The following is a 16,831-nucleotide window of genomic DNA, read 5'->3' as shown; positions in this document are numbered from 1 at the left end:
GTTTTGGAAACGACGTTGCATTGTTGATTGTCCAAGTGGCCGACCCGTAGGTTTTGTTTCCGGAAGATGTAGGTCTACTAGGAAGGAAAATATATTCGTGTTGACTAGCTTGCCAGCTACCAAATTTGCGCCGATTAAAACAGAAACAGTTATAACCTGTTTGCTCTTACTAAACATTAACAAAGGTTTAATTGTATTGCATGTATGTTGGCCGTCGTTAATAGGCAACAACTCCTAGGATTGTATTGCCAATGACTGTGATGACGGTTGCCAGTATGCTATCGTCGACGCTACTCAAACAAAAGCAAGTCGCTTTCATTAGCTAGATAGCTTTTCACGATTTCTTACATTAGCTGCTAACGATGATCTATTTGTTCAACTAAGCTTTTTGCGTTATTTCGGGGAACGCCTAAAGTTAACAAATCCGCTTGCAAGTTATCAATTCATACGTATTAATAGCTAACGTTAGATGACCAGGTCCACCAATTTTTTAGTCGATATCGCATTTGACGAGAAAACTTTCTTAGTGGTGTTGTCGGTCCGTGAGTGTGTAGAATCAAGATGATGTCCGAGGCGATCGTAACGTTCCAGTCTCAGCTTTCTGGTGTTATGGAGACGGTGTTCAAAGCTGCCATGTACGAAATCACGAGGCTCGTAGAGGACAGCTTCCTCGAGGAGGTGTCCCGGAGTCGGGAACAAGTTGAGTCATTAAAGAAACGGTTACAGTGGTCCGAGAACCGGCGAAGAGAGAGAGACCGAAGGGGGAAGTGTTCCGACTGTGGGAGGGCGCCTGCATCTGGCGAGGAAGAAGAGGAGCGATCATCAAGCAAACAGACCGGTGAGAAGGGTTTTGTAGCGAGTGTGCAGAAACATCGTGGTCGGCGACAACAGTAGAGTTTCACTTGTGATCCTCGTCGTAACTCAACAAGTCAAGGCTTGCATGTGTTTATATCTGTTTACCCGTGTCGCAGGGACGGAGGTAGGAAGCGGTTTGAAGCTGGAGCGGGTGCAGGGTGAAGAGTGGACCAGCTGCGGCGGTGATGACCGTCACCAGGAGGCACAGCCTGGGACCACCAGTCCAGTTAGAAGCCCGGAGGTGCAGTAGATTAAAAAAAATACAAAATTATGTGTTGATATCCAAACAAAAGATTGGATAACCGAGGAAAAATCTTGACTATCGATACAAATGTTTAATCCGTTGTTTATTAGTGTGAGCTCAATCAAAACATTCTATCTTAGTGAATTAAGGTTCTTATGAGTTAAGCAGGAAAGTTGCAGAGCAACTTATATATATTGAAGTAAACAAGTACAAATATTGTTTCCTTGTAGAGCAGAGCATGCCATAGGCTAATCGGGTTTCTATCCTTCAATGAGATACACATTTACATTTATGCATATAGCTGATACTTTTATCCAAAGCGACTTCCAAGAGAGAGCTTTACAAAAGAGCATAGGTCACTGATCAAAACAACGAGATAGTCCCAAACATTGCGAGCAGCCAAAACATGAAGCATGACGATATCGTCACTCATCAAAGCACTGCGATACATTTGAGAGCATTTCTTCTTCATTGGTATAGAGACACGGTCGAGCTGCAGGACATGGAGGGGAGAACAAAGTATTTATCCGAAGCTTTTATCAAAAGAGACGTACAAATGGTGCATATAGAATACAACAGATGACCAAGGGTCAGAAGTGCTGAGTTACAGTTTTCCAGTAGAGGACTGAGGAGCGAGGTCCTCAAACTCTCTCCATGTCACTGCACCATTAGTCGTTCCCCATAACTCCTTCTAAGCACCGCTTATTGGCTGTACTATAGAATTGTATGAGAGGAGATGCGTTCACTTCTCATTGAGTCTGTCTGTCTGCCGTGCTTCATATCTGTCTTGCCTGTCTGTTAGTCTGCAGATGTTGTGAATCAGAAGCTGGATAGATTGTTGAAAGAAGAGGCTCTCAACATCACACCGGATAACGCGGAGCTTCATGACAGATGGGGCGTCTGTCTGGATGGTGAGTTCCCCCCAAAACACCTCCTCCTGTCTCCCCCTGTCTCCTCCTGTCTCCCCCTCTCTCCTCCTGTCCTGCTGTCTCCTCCTGTCTCCCCCTGTCTCCTCCTGTCTCCTCCTGTCTCCCCCTCTGTCCTGCTGTCTCCTCCTGTCTCCCCCTCTCTCCTCCTGTCTCCTCCTGTCTCCTCCTGTCTCCTGCTGTCTCCTACTGTCTCCTCCTGTCTCCCCCTGTCTCCCCCTGTCTCCTCCTGTCTCCCCCTGTCTCCTGCTGTCTCCCCCTGTCTCCTGCTGTCTCCTTCTGTCTCCTGCTGTCTCCTCCTGTCTCCTCCTGTCTCCCCGTCTTCTCCTGTCTCCCTGTCTTCTCCTGTCTTCTCCTGTCTCCCCGTCTTCTCCTGTCTCCTCCTGTCTCCTCCTGTCTTCTCCTGTCTCCTCCTGTCTCCTCCTGTCTCCTGCTGTCTCCCCCTGTCTCCTCCTGTCTCCCCCTGTCTTCTCATGTCTCCTCCGTGGTTAGAGTATCAACCAATCTTATCAGTGTACTTAACAGTATCACCCGTGCCTTTCTGCGTTTTCATGTTCTCCCATGCTCTCATGGGTTTCCTCTGCAAAAAGAGCCTATGTCAATAAAAACATGCACAACAGATGACTCTCTGGTCAGGACAGGTGTGTGTGTGAGAGTCTGTGTGTGTGTGTGAGAATCTGTGTGTGTGTCTGTGTGTGTTTGTTTCCCAGTGTTGCCTCTCCCTGCATGCGTACATACTTGATGAATACAGTGACGTAAGATGAGTAAGCCTTTCTTTTTCTTCTAACAGCAGTGTCTCTGTTTTTAACGTCTGTCTCAGGCGCAGAAGAGTCAGACCTGTCCAGGCCCAGTAAGAGTTTCAGTGACCAGGACCTCCATCAGTGTCCGGAGGACTGGGCTCCGGGCCTAGACCAGGGCCGGGACCCAGGCCCGGACGAAGACCCGAACACAGACCCTTCAGACTCCATGTATCGGAGCCGCTTCTCCATGGAGGACCTGGGAGGGTTTGAGAAGTCTGGTTATGGAGGCTCACATCTGTTAGACATGGGGGGGCTGGACGCCCTCCCGGACTCCCCCCCACGCCAGGGGGGGGGCCTGGGATATGGAGCCGTGGGTCACTTCCAGGGGGACCCTCGGGGTTCGGAGGGGGCCGAACATCGACATCACGTGAGCCATCGGAGTAAAAGTGGCGGGGGAGCAATGGGCTCCCCTTCTGGATCCCCGGCCGAGCAGGGCAACCAAGACGTGGGCGACCTGAACTGTCTGCTGATCAACGAGGAGGGCTACCTCCAGGACCCCAGCGTGCTGTACCCAGGCCACGGGGCGCCTGAGGCGGGCAGCAGGGCCGGTCAGCGGGGCCACCCTGGAGCTTCTGGGTTGGACAACGCCGAGGGCCTCTTCGGCCCCCCCGACGCCTTCCCCAACTCCCTTGGCCTGGGAGACCGCCTCCAGTACCAGGGAGGGGGGCGAGGGTTGAGGAAGCACATCTGCAACCAGTGCTCCATGGTCTTCCAGGACTCGGGTTCCCTCAGGGCCCACAAGCTGACGCACAAACCGGGCCAGGGGCCACCTCAGTACTCTTGCAACCAGTGTGGAAAGGTCTTCACCCAGGCCTGCAACCTGAGGGTGCACCAGCGGATACACACCGCCCAAGGGCTCCACCTCTGCAGCCACTGCGGCAAAGGCTTCTCCACCTTCGCCGACCTGAAGAGGCACAAGTGCGGCCAGACAGTGGATAAGCCCTACAGCTGCTCTGTGTGCGGGAACAAGTTCAGCCGTCTGTGGAACCTCAAGCTCCACAGGCGCATCCACACCCAGGAGAAACCCCACCGCTGCACCATGTGTGACAAGAGCTTCACGCGGGCGGACATTTTGAAGGTCCACCAGCGCACCCACACGGGAGAGAGACCCTACTGCTGCAGTATCTGTGGACTGAGTTTCAAACGCCTGGATCACTTGAAGTCTCATCAGCGCAAGCACAGGCCTGATATGCAGAGTTAGAGTGTGGGGGGGGGGGAGAAGTGCTTGTGTGACTGAAAATACTTCATAAGAAGTTTTTTTTAGACAGACGCCTTTCAAGAGAAGCCTACGATCACCTGACAGGAAATAGTCTCTGAGTTACGTTTATTTTAGGGTCGGTTATGTTGAGCTTGTATTAAATGCTCTCTGTGCGGAGATTGAAAATGTTTGTCGTTAGGTTTGTTGGAGCTGAATCCTATGGACGTTTTGTGATACTCTATATGGACAAATGTATGTGGACACCTTCACAGTTTAGGGGCACCTGCTAGAAAAAACTTTCATTACAAACATGGAGTTGGTCCCTAATTTGCTGAAATAACTGCTCAGTAGTCCAGTCCAGTAGATTTTGGGGCAATGATGCAGTTCTTGCCTCCATTCAGCCTCAAACAAGCATAAAACCCAGATCCATGTTGAACTTCCAGGCCAACCGGTCTCGCGCCTCCTTGCTTCATAATAGGTCTATAAAAGATCTTGCCTTAAGCAAACGCACAGGGTTTTCCCCATTTCATATTTGTTTAAAACCAATCCGCCTTTAGCAACAAAAAAAAACATTTATGAAAAAGTTAATATTTTGAAGCAGGTCCAAGAACAAAGAAGATTGGCGAAGATGTTTCGGACATTTAGATTGGAGATTTGTGGGGGCTGGGTGGGTTGAAACCCATTTAATGAATTTCCAGACAAACAGTTGTGCTGATGGATCCTGGTAGTGAGCTGGAGATTATCGCGCTCACTTCAGCCTTGATTTGAAGGTGTGTCCTCATGAAGGTGTGATGTCATGCTTTTAGCCATCAAGCCTACATATTATATTCAGTTTTCAATGAAGATTGCTTTGATCAGTGGTATTTGGGTTTTAGTCCTGGTCTCCAGTGCTTCTTTCTCTACATGTCATGACTACAGTTTTACCCATAGTAGAAATGTTGTTTTAACTAAAGTGACTGCTAGTTTTTTTGTACACACAATTATTGTTCTCTGCAATTTTGATATAATGTTGACATTTATTTTAGCCTTTAATTTTAATGAGAAGTAATGTAACTGCAGAGCTAATAAAAAGGAACAAAATCAATGGTTTGTCTGATCCCATCCATCATTGAACCATGCACTTACATCAATTAGAAAGATATGTTAAACACAGGTATATGTTAAACACAGGTATATATAAAACACAACTATTTGACAGTGTTTGACTGTCAAATAGTTGTGTAGTGTATTGGTTTCATTGAAGCATTCAATAAATTGGGAAGTCGTTATTTTTTTAAATTAGTATGGTGCTTTGCGTGATACATCCGCAAACGTGACCATCGTCAACGCGCGTGTCCCGACTTTTTTGGCCTCGTAAGGACACTGTATTGTAGGATCGTGACGTCACGACCAAAACAATTTTCCTCTCTTCTAGGCACCCATAGAATGCTAGCACGTTGCTAGCTATCTCCATGTTTATAATGTGAAAACAGCTAGATTTGTGTGTTTTTTACTTCTATCCACATCAAGTGACTAGACAGCATGTAATATATAGTTCCAGGATTTATTTGAGTCAACAGTTGACTGGTAAGTTCAATGCTCAACATGAAGGAAGCTAAACCAAACTAGCCAACGTTAGAAAGCTAGAGCTAGCTAGCTCAAGCTAACGTACGTCGTATCACAATATTGACATGTTTTATACAGGTAACACTAGATAGCTTGCAACAGAAGCGTCTAACCTGTGTAGCTAGCTAGCTATCAGATTGTTTATCTATTTCATGGACATTATATATTAAAACATTATATATTGCTGGCTACCAAAGAAGACTAGTCCGTTGTAGCACACTGGCAGCATTGCTCAGCTGTTTCTTGTCAATGTTGCGGAAAGGAAGAATTTCTCGTCCATTGCACTAATTTCTTTTGTGAGATTTAAACATGATGATTTTACAAAAATGTATTTCCGTTTCCCATTCTTTACTTTCTTTCTCTTTGAAAGTACAGCCTAGATTCTACAGTGAATTAATTGAAAGTAACAACACACACACTATGTCGGAGACCTTGATCCTGGCATTTCAGTCCCAGCTGTCTATCGTCATGGAGACGGTTATGAAGACCGCCGTGTACGAGGTGACCAGGTTGGTCGAGGAAGGATTTCTGGAGGAAGTGAGGCGCAGGAAGCAGGAAGTGGAGTTGCTGAGGCTGAGGTTGGAGTGGGCAGAGAGGAAGTTGAAGGGGGTGTCGCAGAGGGCGAAATGTGCAGACTGTGGCAAGACTGGGCTGCCCAATGAGGAACTTGAGGACATAACATCAGCAGTTCTCCTCAGTAAGTGTGTGTGTGCCAGGTGGATTGTATATGGATGTGTAGGTGGGAAGCACATTGACATTTAGTCATTTAGCAGACGCTCTTATCCAGAGTGACTTACAGTAAGTACAGGGACATTCCCCCAAGACAAGTAGGATGAAGTAAGTAAGTAAGTAAGACTTTATTTATATAGCACTTTTCATACAAGAATTGGAGCTCAAAGTGCTTTACATAAAATCACCAAAAAATTGAGCTCAAAGTGCTTTACATAAAATCAACAAAACGTTTAACAAACCAAACTAGCCGCACTCTATCTGCGGTCTCTCAAATCCATCTTAGAGCCGAGCTGCCACTTGCAGTTTCCCTTGCCTTGCCCAAGGACACAACGTCATCTGGCACGGCCGGGAATCGAACTAGCAACCTTCTGATTACAAGCCCGCTTCCCTAACCGCTCAGCCACTTAACTCCCTTGCCTGGTGTACGAGGACCCATGTGTGCATTAAACCTTACTGAATGTGATGCCGTACATTACCATGATGCTCACTGCTTACGTTTGCCATCGTGACTATCCCCAGGTGACCTTGAAGAGTGTGGTCTAAAACAGGAAGAGGAGGAGTCTGAAAGCAGGTGGGGAAGCTGTGAGCAGGAATCCGAGTCGCCAGAGGAAACAGTCAAAGTCTGGCAGACTGCCATCCCTCTCAAGGAGTCACTGGTCGGTGCCCTTTCTAAGCTCACCAATACAGCGAATCCGTAGAACATAGTCATTCTGATCTGATCAGTGGTTATGACAAATGAATGTGGTTTTGCGCTTGCCGTTTCAGCACGCCTGACTATTGTGTGTGTGTGTGCACGCTCTCTGTCCTAATCAGACGAGAGAGGAGGAACTGAAGGAGGAGGATGACGTCGCCCGCAGTTCCAGCGCCGGTCACCATAGAGACACCCCGGAGCCTGAGCCCCCCCTCCAGGACCGTGAGGAGGAGTGGAGCCCCGCCGTCAAACAGGACCCACAGCCCGCTCCCTCCCCCCCCCAATCAGACGCACTCACGCTGGGCGCGGCGGCAGAGACCCTGGGGTTACCCTCCGCCGAGCTGCTCCAGGCAGCGGAACACACGCGTGTCTCTCAGGCCCTCCGGTTTGCCGACTCAACCCAGAACGCGGGAAGGACCAGGCGGGGGTCCGGGGCGGCCTGCGAGTGGAGGAGGAGCGCCGGAGGGTCACCTCCATGGACGGGCCCCAGCGGACAGGGAGGCTCTGGGGATGAGAGAGACGACGAGCTGCTGGTCAGAGATCAGCTGTTTACCTCCGTGTCTCCCCGGCTGAGCAGCCCTGAGCTGACAGCTCTTTCCATCAAGCAGGAAGTGATTGTGGAGGAGGAAGACGGGGAGGAAGACGGGAAGGGGGCCTTTTCGCAGCTCAGGGTCAGACCTGTGGTTAGTCTAAACCACGTTACCCAGAAGCCACCAGGCGGAGGTGGGATGAGACGACTCGGGCCTCACTCCAAACCGGATGCCGGCCTCGGATTTCCACGCCCAACACAGCAGCCAATCAGAACCCACCCTCGTTTTTCCTCACCCAAGATCAACGCGGCATCTGCAAACCCCGCCCCCCAAATTGCGACGCCACAGCACAGAAATCCCCAGGTATCCCTGCCTCCCCAGAGACACCCACAAGGCGACAAACGACCTGGGGCTGTCAGCCTCACCAGAAACAACCAGTGGGTCAGCATCAAGACCCAACACCCCCTCCATCAGCACCTCCTCCAGGGAGGGCCTCAACCCCACCACCCCCACCCCAGCAAGGTCCCCTTGCGCTGCGGCCAGTGCGGGAGGAACTTCCCCCACCCCAGCAACCTGCGGGCCCACCTCCAGACCCACAGCGGGGAGAGGCCCTTCTCCTGTTCCCTCTGCGGCCGGAGCTTCACCAAGCTGAGCAACCTGAAGGCCCATCGCAGGGTCCACACCGGGGAGAGACCCTACTGCTGCCAGGCCTGCGGCAAGCGCTTCACCCAGAAGTGCAACCTCAAACGCCACCAGAGGATCCACCTGGAGCACGGTCTGTGATCAGGTGGTCAGGTGATCCTCTGGTCTGGTGTACTATAGGAGGACACACACGCGCGTGCACACTCGGTGCACACGTCGAGTTAGGACGATAGCCGGCTGTGTTTTAAGACAGCGCTGTAGCTAGGAAAATACTGTGTGTATGGAACAGGTGTATTGCCATGTGTTAGTAGACATATGTGTATGCAGTTTGGTAGCGTGGAATTTTACAGCTCTCCTAGAAAAATGAGTTACATGCTGACCTATGCTGAATATATTAAGGTTTGGTCAAGATGATAGATTACTCAAAAGCGTATTTTGAGGCAAATAAATGACTCATGGACAACAGCATGAGGTCAGCTTTGGCTAGTTCAAGTCTTTTATTGTCAGGTACACAGACCAACACAGGGTCAGACTGGGCACTGAAATTCTTTATCTATCTGAATGCATTCATTGTACTAACTTCTTTGTCTCAACTTTGATATATTTAACTTGGTCAATGAGCATAATAGCATTCCAGGCATCATGTCTAGTGAACGGAGGACTCTTAGGTCTGTGTTGTTTCCGGTTTGAGTCGAAACCTGTGTTTTATTTCCCATAGTGATGCGCTCATAGAAAATAGCTGATGTGTGTGTGAAACGTGTGTGCTCTGAAAACACTGTACTATTACTGAGACTTTGAAATACCATAACTGATGTGATCTTATTTTATATATGGAAATATGAATAAAGAATGAGCATATTCAATCTATTACATTTTCTAGAAATGCTGTTTCCCATTGTATGAGGCCCTCGTCAACCAAGAGACCAAAAATAATCCAAGGTGATGTATTTTTATTTTGTAGTTTACCGCCAAATCATCCTGCATCCTGCAGGTATTGGGGCGATCGCTAAAGGATCTTTTATTATATTAGATGATGTTACTATTCGATTTTCTCCAGAAAGGCACAGAAACACGGCATTTGGAAGGCTTCGATGTCCTGACACTGGAAACAGGGCAGTACGAGCAGCAGATCCATGACATTGAGTACCTCACTGATGATCTGGTCATGTTTTCCCAACAACTCGCCGTGTTCGATCAGATGACAGTGGATAACCGTAACTGCAGAGAAATAGAACAGAAGGTGAAACTGGAGGGGAGCACTGAGTACCTGGGAGACAGGTAACTCCAGCGCCCTGGCTGTCTGCATCTCTGGAGGCTACAGTACCATCCATAACCTATTCCTCTGCAGTAGTGGTTGGCTCAAACTTGAAAACCGTCACCAACGGCAACTCCCTCACTGAGACCATCTCTCTCACCTTGGAAGTCAATGTCCCTGCCGGCCGCTCCTGTGTGGTGAAGTTGGTAGCGAAGAATAAAGAGTTCAAGATGCCGTACAAAGCGCAACTCTCCAAGGAGTTGAACTACGGGAGAGTCCATTCCGTCACAGTGTCTGGGATGTACAAAGGTGTACAGGTGCGGGAGGTTGCAGAACGCTGCACTCCCCTCCCCAAGCCCTGAATAACCTGAAACAGACCACTATCTAATCCTAAATCTGATGTTTAGCAAACTAAGATTCACAGGAAATAGCATTTGATGACTACTCTTGTTTTGAATATTGAACCTATTTGAACCAAATCACTTAGGCCTATTAAAGATCATACTTTCTGAGAAGCAAAGGAAATGCTTGTTTTCCGTTGTTTTGTTTTTGATTTAATAACTATACAACACAAATTGTAGGCTATAACGAGCCATTTACTCGTTTTTCTTCTCGTCCACATATACAGTCCATGCTTCAGCACTGACACATACACGCCGAAGATGAGTGTTTAACATTGACCATTGACAAACATCGCCCACTTGTGGATATATTTCTATATTGCACACTTGCACTCGACAGTTTGTGGGGAGGGGGGGGGGGGGAGAGTCAGCGTTGCCAGGTTTGACATTTCTTCGCCGAATCGTCGACATGTAAACGTTCGTCTAGTTGATTTATTTGCAAATGAACCTCCGCCGTGATCTAATTCGATGCATTTAATCATGAATTGTTCTTTTTATGACAGTGGTAGGATGTCAACAAAAACAAACGACTATAAAATCTCATGTGCTATTATGTAAATCAGAAAACCCCTCACTGTGACATAATCTAGCGAGGACCCTCAGTGAAGAGAGAACATGTTTTGTGTTCTTTGTGGGCGGGGTTACGAGGGTCCTGGCCTGGGAAATTCTACCAAACCTGGCAACAGTCTGTAGGCTTTTTAGCTTTTTGCAGCCCCAAAGTCGGTTACAGACAACAGTCGGTTACAGACCTTTAGAAATCATGCTTGCATGATTTCTAAAGGTGGTGTACCTCGTTGTTGGCGTTGTTGAGAAGGTAACCAGCTAGCTCAGGCAAAAGAAAATCCAACTTAGTTTCCGTCTGTGATGGAAAAGAAGCTCCAACGCTGTTGACGTCTGTGATGGACATTTAAAGAATCTGGACAACCCGAGTTTCGCTGTTCTTTGTTTGCAACAAGTTCATCATGTCTGTGAGTAAGGTTTTGTTTTTTGCATACTGCGAGATTGCCTAATACGTGACCAAGATGGGGTTGTGTATCATTTTCATAGTTTTGATATCTTACTCATGGATCTAGGTCAAATGCTAGATTGTAGCGAAATATCACAAAGATATTTGGACTGTATGCGTGCGTTTGCTTGTGAGACAAAAATGAATAGCGCAATAAAGTAGGCTATACTGGCCTACAGTAACGATCTGATCTTTTTGTTGTTTTATAGTAGCTAATATAGCGTGACCAGACGTTCTCTTTTACCCGGACATGTCCTCTTTTCGAAACCTAAAAAATGCGTCCGGCAGGGATTCCAAAATTGTCTGGGATTTTGCCTCGTCGGACATATGTGTTTCTCTGGGTCTTTCACAAACTATTACGCCCTTACAAGTTTTGGAAAGGGTACGTTCCACCTTCTTTCCCGAGCTGACTGACGCGACGAAGTGTCCTATTTTTCACAACCTCAAATCTGGTCACCCTAGCTAATACCTCTACGTAAGCCTCAACAATAACAGCAGAAGAGAAGCTAGTTTGTGGTACACATTTCTGCATATGCATGTTCTCACTGTAAACGGGGGGGGGGGGGGGGGGGGGGGGGGGGGGGGTTATAAGCATGTGGGTTAGCAGCAAAGTTCACAGTGAATGGAATAGTTGAGCTAATTCAATCAAGTTCATCTGAGTTCCAACCATTTTGTACACAATCAGGTATTCATTAGTTCGGCCCTACTAGTCAGTTTAGGTATAGTCATCATGGCTCAATGGAGCGTTTGTAGCAGCCTCAAGTTTTCTTAGTAATTTACATTTAGTCATTTATCAGACGCTCTTATCCAGAGAGACTTACAATAAGTACAGGGACATTCCCCCGAGGCAAGTAGGCTGAAGTGCCTTGCCCAGGGACACAACGTACTTTTTCACGGCAGGGAATCGAACCGGAAATCTTCTGATGGGTCGCCCGGTTCCCTAACTGCTCAGCCATCTGACCCCCCTAAGTTGTCTAAAAAAGTGAGATCTGAGTGTAGGATTAAGAGGGCAATAGCTACGGGTAACATGTTCTGGTTATTAAAAGTTATCTTTCTAACTTCATCTGAAATTCTAGACCTGGCCTATTTTCCCCTGGAAATACGTATCACTGTCTGTCGTGTGCATATCTAGAGTCTACGGTGCATAGCCAATATAGCAGTTTGATATTTAACTTTATGTTATAAGGAACTATAGGAATGGTTATAGTTACGCAAGTTACCTCTCTTTACAATGTGTGAGTTACTGTGACACTGATTAAGTGAATGGATGTGTGTGGGGCAGGGGGTGGGCAATTATATTTGAGCTATGCAAGTGGGCTACGAAGTGGAAAAGGTTTGGAATGGCTGCTCTAAGGGGAGGCAGTACTTCTAATATGTGTGCGCATATGGCTTCACATCCACACTAACTTCCGTGGGCCGTTTCAGATTCAGCCTGCCTCGGTCCTAAGAAATAATGACAGTTGGCCAGTCTGTCGACGAGCAACATTCCTTTATCAGTCACTCAACCAGAAATGATAAACCGACCTCGGCTTGAGAGTATGACTTCCTTGAGTCATACTTGAGCAAATAAGTATCTTTCGCACAGTAGCAGGCCGAGTTACTTACAGGAATGCAGTCAGGTGGCTGAGGGGTGAGGGAATCGGGCTTGTAATCCGAAGGTTGCCAGTTCGATTCCCGGTCATGCCAACTGACGTTGTGTCCTTGGGCAAGGCACTTCACCCTACTTGCCTCGGGGGAATGTCCCTGTACTTACTGTAAGTCGCTCTGGATAAGAGCGTCTGCTAAATGACTAAATGTAAATGTAAATGTTGGTACAAAATGACAACACATCTAAAGAAATGTATCAGAGGTGTGCTTAATAGACTGAAAGGGGGATGCGTCTAGTACTTTGGGTAAAGGCATCTGCTAAACGAACACTTTGTTATTGTCATCATCAGTCAAGGTATTTTAGCTGCTGTTCATGTGTGTGGAACCTGGGGCAAGGAACAGGTGGAACAGGACGGCCAGAGCCACACGACCACACGGTCACAGACTGCTCCCAGGCCCCAGAGGTGACCTTGGAGATAGCTGAACAGGAGCAGCGATAAATCCCAAGTCTCAATGCCGTCCCAGGTGGATGTAAACTTGATGTCTGGATTCATAAGAGCGATGTCCAGCTTCTCCTCCCCGTCCACAGCAGTGTTTATGACTGCACGGAAGGGAGAAAGAGAGGAAGGAAGGATTTGAGGAGATTCAAATGAGGCCCTGATTGTGTGTTCTCCCTCTTGTTTGACCTCCAGATGACCTTCGAGGCGTCCAGCTGTGTGACTCTGCTGTTTGACTTCTGGGATGTTCACGGATCTGCAGGTACGAACCAACACTTCCAGGAAAACTCTAATAAATAAACCCTGAGGAGAATCAGAACAAGTTAGTCAGTCTACCACTGGTACTGTGTCGACACACGACATCCAACCAACGTTTAAGTCGTCGTGTCGTCACGACAACGACACCCCACAGGATCACATCCTGTGTCCGAAGTTCCGTTTTTCAGAGGTGTTCTGGAGTGTCTTAGACGGAGCCTTGGTTGTTCGTTTTACCGAAGCAGAGTGGGTTCATTGTGGGTTCATTGTGGGTTCATTGTGGGTTCAGTGTGTGTTCAGAGTGTGTTTGTTTCTGCAGGGATGGTTCTCTCCGTGGCGGTCGTCCTCCTGCTGACGGTGTTCTTCGAGCTGCTCAAGGTGTCCAGGGTGTGGCTGGGGCACCGTCACCAGCCCGCCCCCCCGGCCTTCACACCTCCCTTCCCCAACCCCTTGTTCCCCAACGCAGAGTGCCACGACAGCAACGCCGCTCTGGCCCCCGTACCCTCTGGGTCCTCGCTCTCTTCCAGCCCCTCCGAGTCCAGGCTGGTGCCCCCGGAGCCCCTCCCTCCTAGCGTCATGAACAGGTGAGGCTCTCTCGACCCCTGACCTCTCACCTCATCCAGCTAACCCAAGGTGTTAAATGCACCATCATTTTGAGTTACCAGCAATAGTAATTATCTTGGCCAGGGCAGTGATTGAGGTCATGGCAACCATGGGAAAGACTTGTCTCAGTGGAATATCTGCAGTTTAGTTCTCAGTGTGTGATGTAATGTACAAACAACAAGATGACCGGTTCCACCTGGTTGAATCATGTCTCAGGTAGAGAGAGAACACTGTGTTCATTGAATCACGTCTCAGGTAGAGACCGTCATTTGGCCGTGCCAAATTACGTGTCCTTGGGCAAGGCACTTCACTGCTTCTCTAGCTTTGTCTGCATGTGTGTCGGAGGCGTGGGGTTATCGGACATCAGTCTATTGTGAGCTATAATAGTTTTTCTCAAAAGGGGTTGCGAATGTGATACAGGGCGTACGTAAGTGAGAGACAGTAAGTATTAGAGTAAATCTGAAGAATATTGGTATGAATGGTTATGGGGGGGGGGGGGGGGGGGGCAGAAATCATGAAAAGGGTGAACTGACTGACGCCCTATAAAGTCTGAGCTCCACTGGTCTGGGCTGCGTTTCCCGAAAGTGTCGTAAGCTTAAGTTGATCGTAGAATCCATCGTAGGACGAATCTTAGTTTTACGGGCCATTCCCAAAGACATCGTAGCTAATTTGTCACTTGAAAATTCGTAACTCTTGAAAGTTAGCCTAGATTAGATAGATTAGCCTACTCCTTACAAGCATGTTTGGGAAACGCACGTAAGAAATATCGATGGTTTCGTTTTTTGCTCAATCGTTGCTACTATCCATCGTTATCGGGAAACGCAGCCCTGATCGGTCCCCCCGTCTTCTCTTCCAGCTGGGTCCACCACGTTGTCCAGGCGCTGCTCCACGTCCTGCAGGTGGTGCTGGCGTACATGCTGATGCTGTGCGTCATGTCCTACAACACCTGGATCTTCCTGGGGGTCATCGCGGGGTCAACCCTGGGGTACTTCCTCGCGTTCCCTCTCCTGGGTGAGATGTGAGGGAGGAGACCCGAGAGAGAAAGAGAGAGATGTACGCCTGTTTCCGGGGACGTGTTGTAAAGGGAGTAGACTTCTTCTTTGGTGCCTGTGCGTTCGGACAAAGTCGTAGGGGGGTTATTTGAATGCACGTGTAGTGTTTTGTCACACCTGACTTTGTGAGCTGGGGTCCCCTCAGAACAGCATGTTGAAGGGGACAGTGTTGGCCGTCAGGGGTGAGAGGTAGACTAGTCTCTTTCACAGATTCCTTTCCCTTCACCAGTCTCTTAAACGGTCCCGACTCATGACCCTAGCCATCAGAACTTCTGGCAGGTTTTTGACTGCGTGACAGGAGTTGGAGGGTAGGTGGACATCACTGATGTCATTGTTTTTAATATCCGCTCTGTTTTCAAGAAGATTGGAAGCTTGTGAGGTTTTTACAGAATCCAAAGTTTTATCCGTGTCATAAACTGTATTTTACTGAAACTACTATGCGTTGCTGAGTCACTGCAGGGCTTAAGCTTACCTACTGCAATAATCAGGCAATACTCAGACAGCAGTTACTGTACTAAGTACTTAGTACAGTAGTTCTTCTTTTACAACACCAAGGTCTAATTTCAGGGGGAACTAGCCAACATCGAGTCAGAAGTCTTGTCACAAGACTTGTCACAAGACTCAACATTTGAGGAATTGCCACTATGACAGTCTGGGATCATGTGCCAGATCTGTAAAAACCCCTAGATGAGCTAGTATCCTTGAGAAAGTGATCTTTGCTCGCATAGCCAAAGGTGTGGTGGAGAGGTTTCCATGAACAGGACAGAGAGCTGATGTGAAGCTCGAGCCCTGGTGCCTTATCGTGTTGCTACCGTTCCCTATGCCAACTCGGATGCAATCGTACCATTTGTTTTGAATAAAACATGCAAGGAATTTGGGTTACTGAGGTTTTGCACAGGAACAAACTGGAACTGTAAAACAGACTGAACGTTTGTGAGGTGTACACCGATAGATTGTCTTACTACTGATCGTTTTAAATGTCTTCTTGTGAGATTGAATAAATATAGCCGAGTGTGGTGTTAACATTTAAAACAAATCACTGACTTTTTTTGTGTCGTTTTTACTTTAGAGAAATGGATACAAAGATGATTGTAAATAAAGATGAATGACAGAACAAGATACAAGATAAAAATTGAACATATCTTTTCATCTTGTTCATCATAAGATAAGTAAAATACAATCATTTAAAAGCTATTAAAGACAGGAATGTACAAGCATTGTGTAGTGGACAACACGATGCTTATAATAAATAACGAGAAAGAAACGGTTCTATCAAACGCCAACCGTCAGATTATGAATATAAACAATGGCCACAAACAAAATTAAGTATAACAAGGAACCTGATTGTGTTTAACAACTGAAAAATTTGAATTTAGATATGGTTCAATTTGTGACCCGTCTCACTGGTGAATACAGTGAAATTGTCCTCATAACTACAGGAAGATTTGCTCCAACAACCAGGACGGCCAAATTATTTAGTTTTTTTAGGGTTAGGGCTAGCATCTTAGGGCTAGCATCTTTGTAAAGCTCTCTCTTGGAAGTCGCTTTGGATAAAAGCGTCTGCTAAATGAATAAATGTAAATGTAAATCTTAGGGCTAGCATCTAAGGGCTAGCATCTAAGGGCTAGCATCTAAGGGCTAGCATCTTAGGGCTAGCATCTAAGGGCTAGCATCTTAGGGCTAGCATCTTAGGGCTAGCATCTAAGGGCTAGCATCTTAGGGCTAGCATCTAAGGGCTAGCATCTAAGGGCTAGCATCTTAGGGCTAGCATCTAAGGGCTAGCATCTTAGGGCTAGCATCTAAGGGCTAGCATCTTAGGGCTAGCATCTAAGGGCTAGCGTTTTAGGCTTCGGCCTGGCTAGTCTGTTAGGTCCAACTTCAGCACTGCGACAGTCAGCAGACAAGGTGCAACCTTCCAGACAGGTGAGCAAAACACATTAGAGAGCTGGATA

At 47.5% G+C, this 16,831-nt stretch overlaps 2 protein-coding genes across 2 annotated transcripts; both read left to right on the top strand.

Moving 5' to 3' along the window:
- The first annotated feature begins 77 nt into the window (after window positions 1–77).
- LOC136957008 (zinc finger protein 27-like) lies at window positions 78–9,977 on the top strand. The gene is made up of 8 exons (XM_067251096.1): window positions 78–838; window positions 972–1,096; window positions 1,902–2,010; window positions 2,846–4,021; window positions 5,500–5,589; window positions 5,999–6,325; window positions 6,880–7,016; window positions 7,174–9,977. The coding sequence occupies exons 1-8, from the start codon at window positions 562–564 to the stop codon at window positions 8,362–8,364; spliced, it is 3,432 nt and encodes a 1,143-aa protein (XP_067107197.1). The 5' UTR covers window positions 78–561; the 3' UTR covers window positions 8,365–9,977.
- A 461-nt stretch (window positions 9,978–10,438) lies between these two features.
- slc31a2 (solute carrier family 31 member 2) lies at window positions 10,439–16,169 on the top strand. Its single transcript, XM_067249962.1, has 4 exons — window positions 10,439–10,847; window positions 13,165–13,231; window positions 13,544–13,808; window positions 14,684–16,169. Exons 1-4 carry the CDS (start codon window positions 10,842–10,844, stop codon window positions 14,847–14,849), a joined length of 504 nt encoding a protein of 167 aa, XP_067106063.1. The 5' UTR covers window positions 10,439–10,841; the 3' UTR covers window positions 14,850–16,169.
- The last annotated feature ends 662 nt before the right edge of the window (window positions 16,170–16,831 follow it).

This window comes from Osmerus mordax, chromosome 14 (genome assembly GCF_038355195.1).
Source record: "Osmerus mordax isolate fOsmMor3 chromosome 14, fOsmMor3.pri, whole genome shotgun sequence".
NCBI lineage: Eukaryota > Metazoa > Chordata > Actinopteri > Osmeriformes > Osmeridae > Osmerus > Osmerus mordax.
Note: the sequence above shows the minus strand (reverse complement) of the source record. Positions and strands in the feature narration are given on the sequence as shown.

What these genes read in the sequence shown, in the direction of transcription:
- LOC136957008 (XM_067251096.1), top strand. Translation starts at nt 562, where the DNA reads ATGATGTCCGAGGCGATCGTAACGTTCCAGTCTCAGCTTTCTGGTGTT. An exon ending in GTCCAGTTAGAAGCCCGGAG is followed by an intron (nt 1,097 to 1,901) that starts GTGCAGTAGATT and finishes CCTGTCTGTTAG; the next exon opens with TCTGCAGATGTTGTGAATCA. An exon ending in AACATCAGCAGTTCTCCTCA is followed by an intron (nt 6,326 to 6,879) that starts GTAAGTGTGTGT and finishes GACTATCCCCAG; the next exon opens with GTGACCTTGAAGAGTGTGGT.
- slc31a2 (XM_067249962.1), top strand. An exon ending in GGATGTTCACGGATCTGCAG is followed by an intron (nt 13,232 to 13,543) that starts GTACGAACCAAC and finishes TTGTTTCTGCAG; the next exon opens with GGATGGTTCTCTCCGTGGCG. An exon ending in CCTCCTAGCGTCATGAACAG is followed by an intron (nt 13,809 to 14,683) that starts GTGAGGCTCTCT and finishes CTTCTCTTCCAG; the next exon opens with CTGGGTCCACCACGTTGTCC.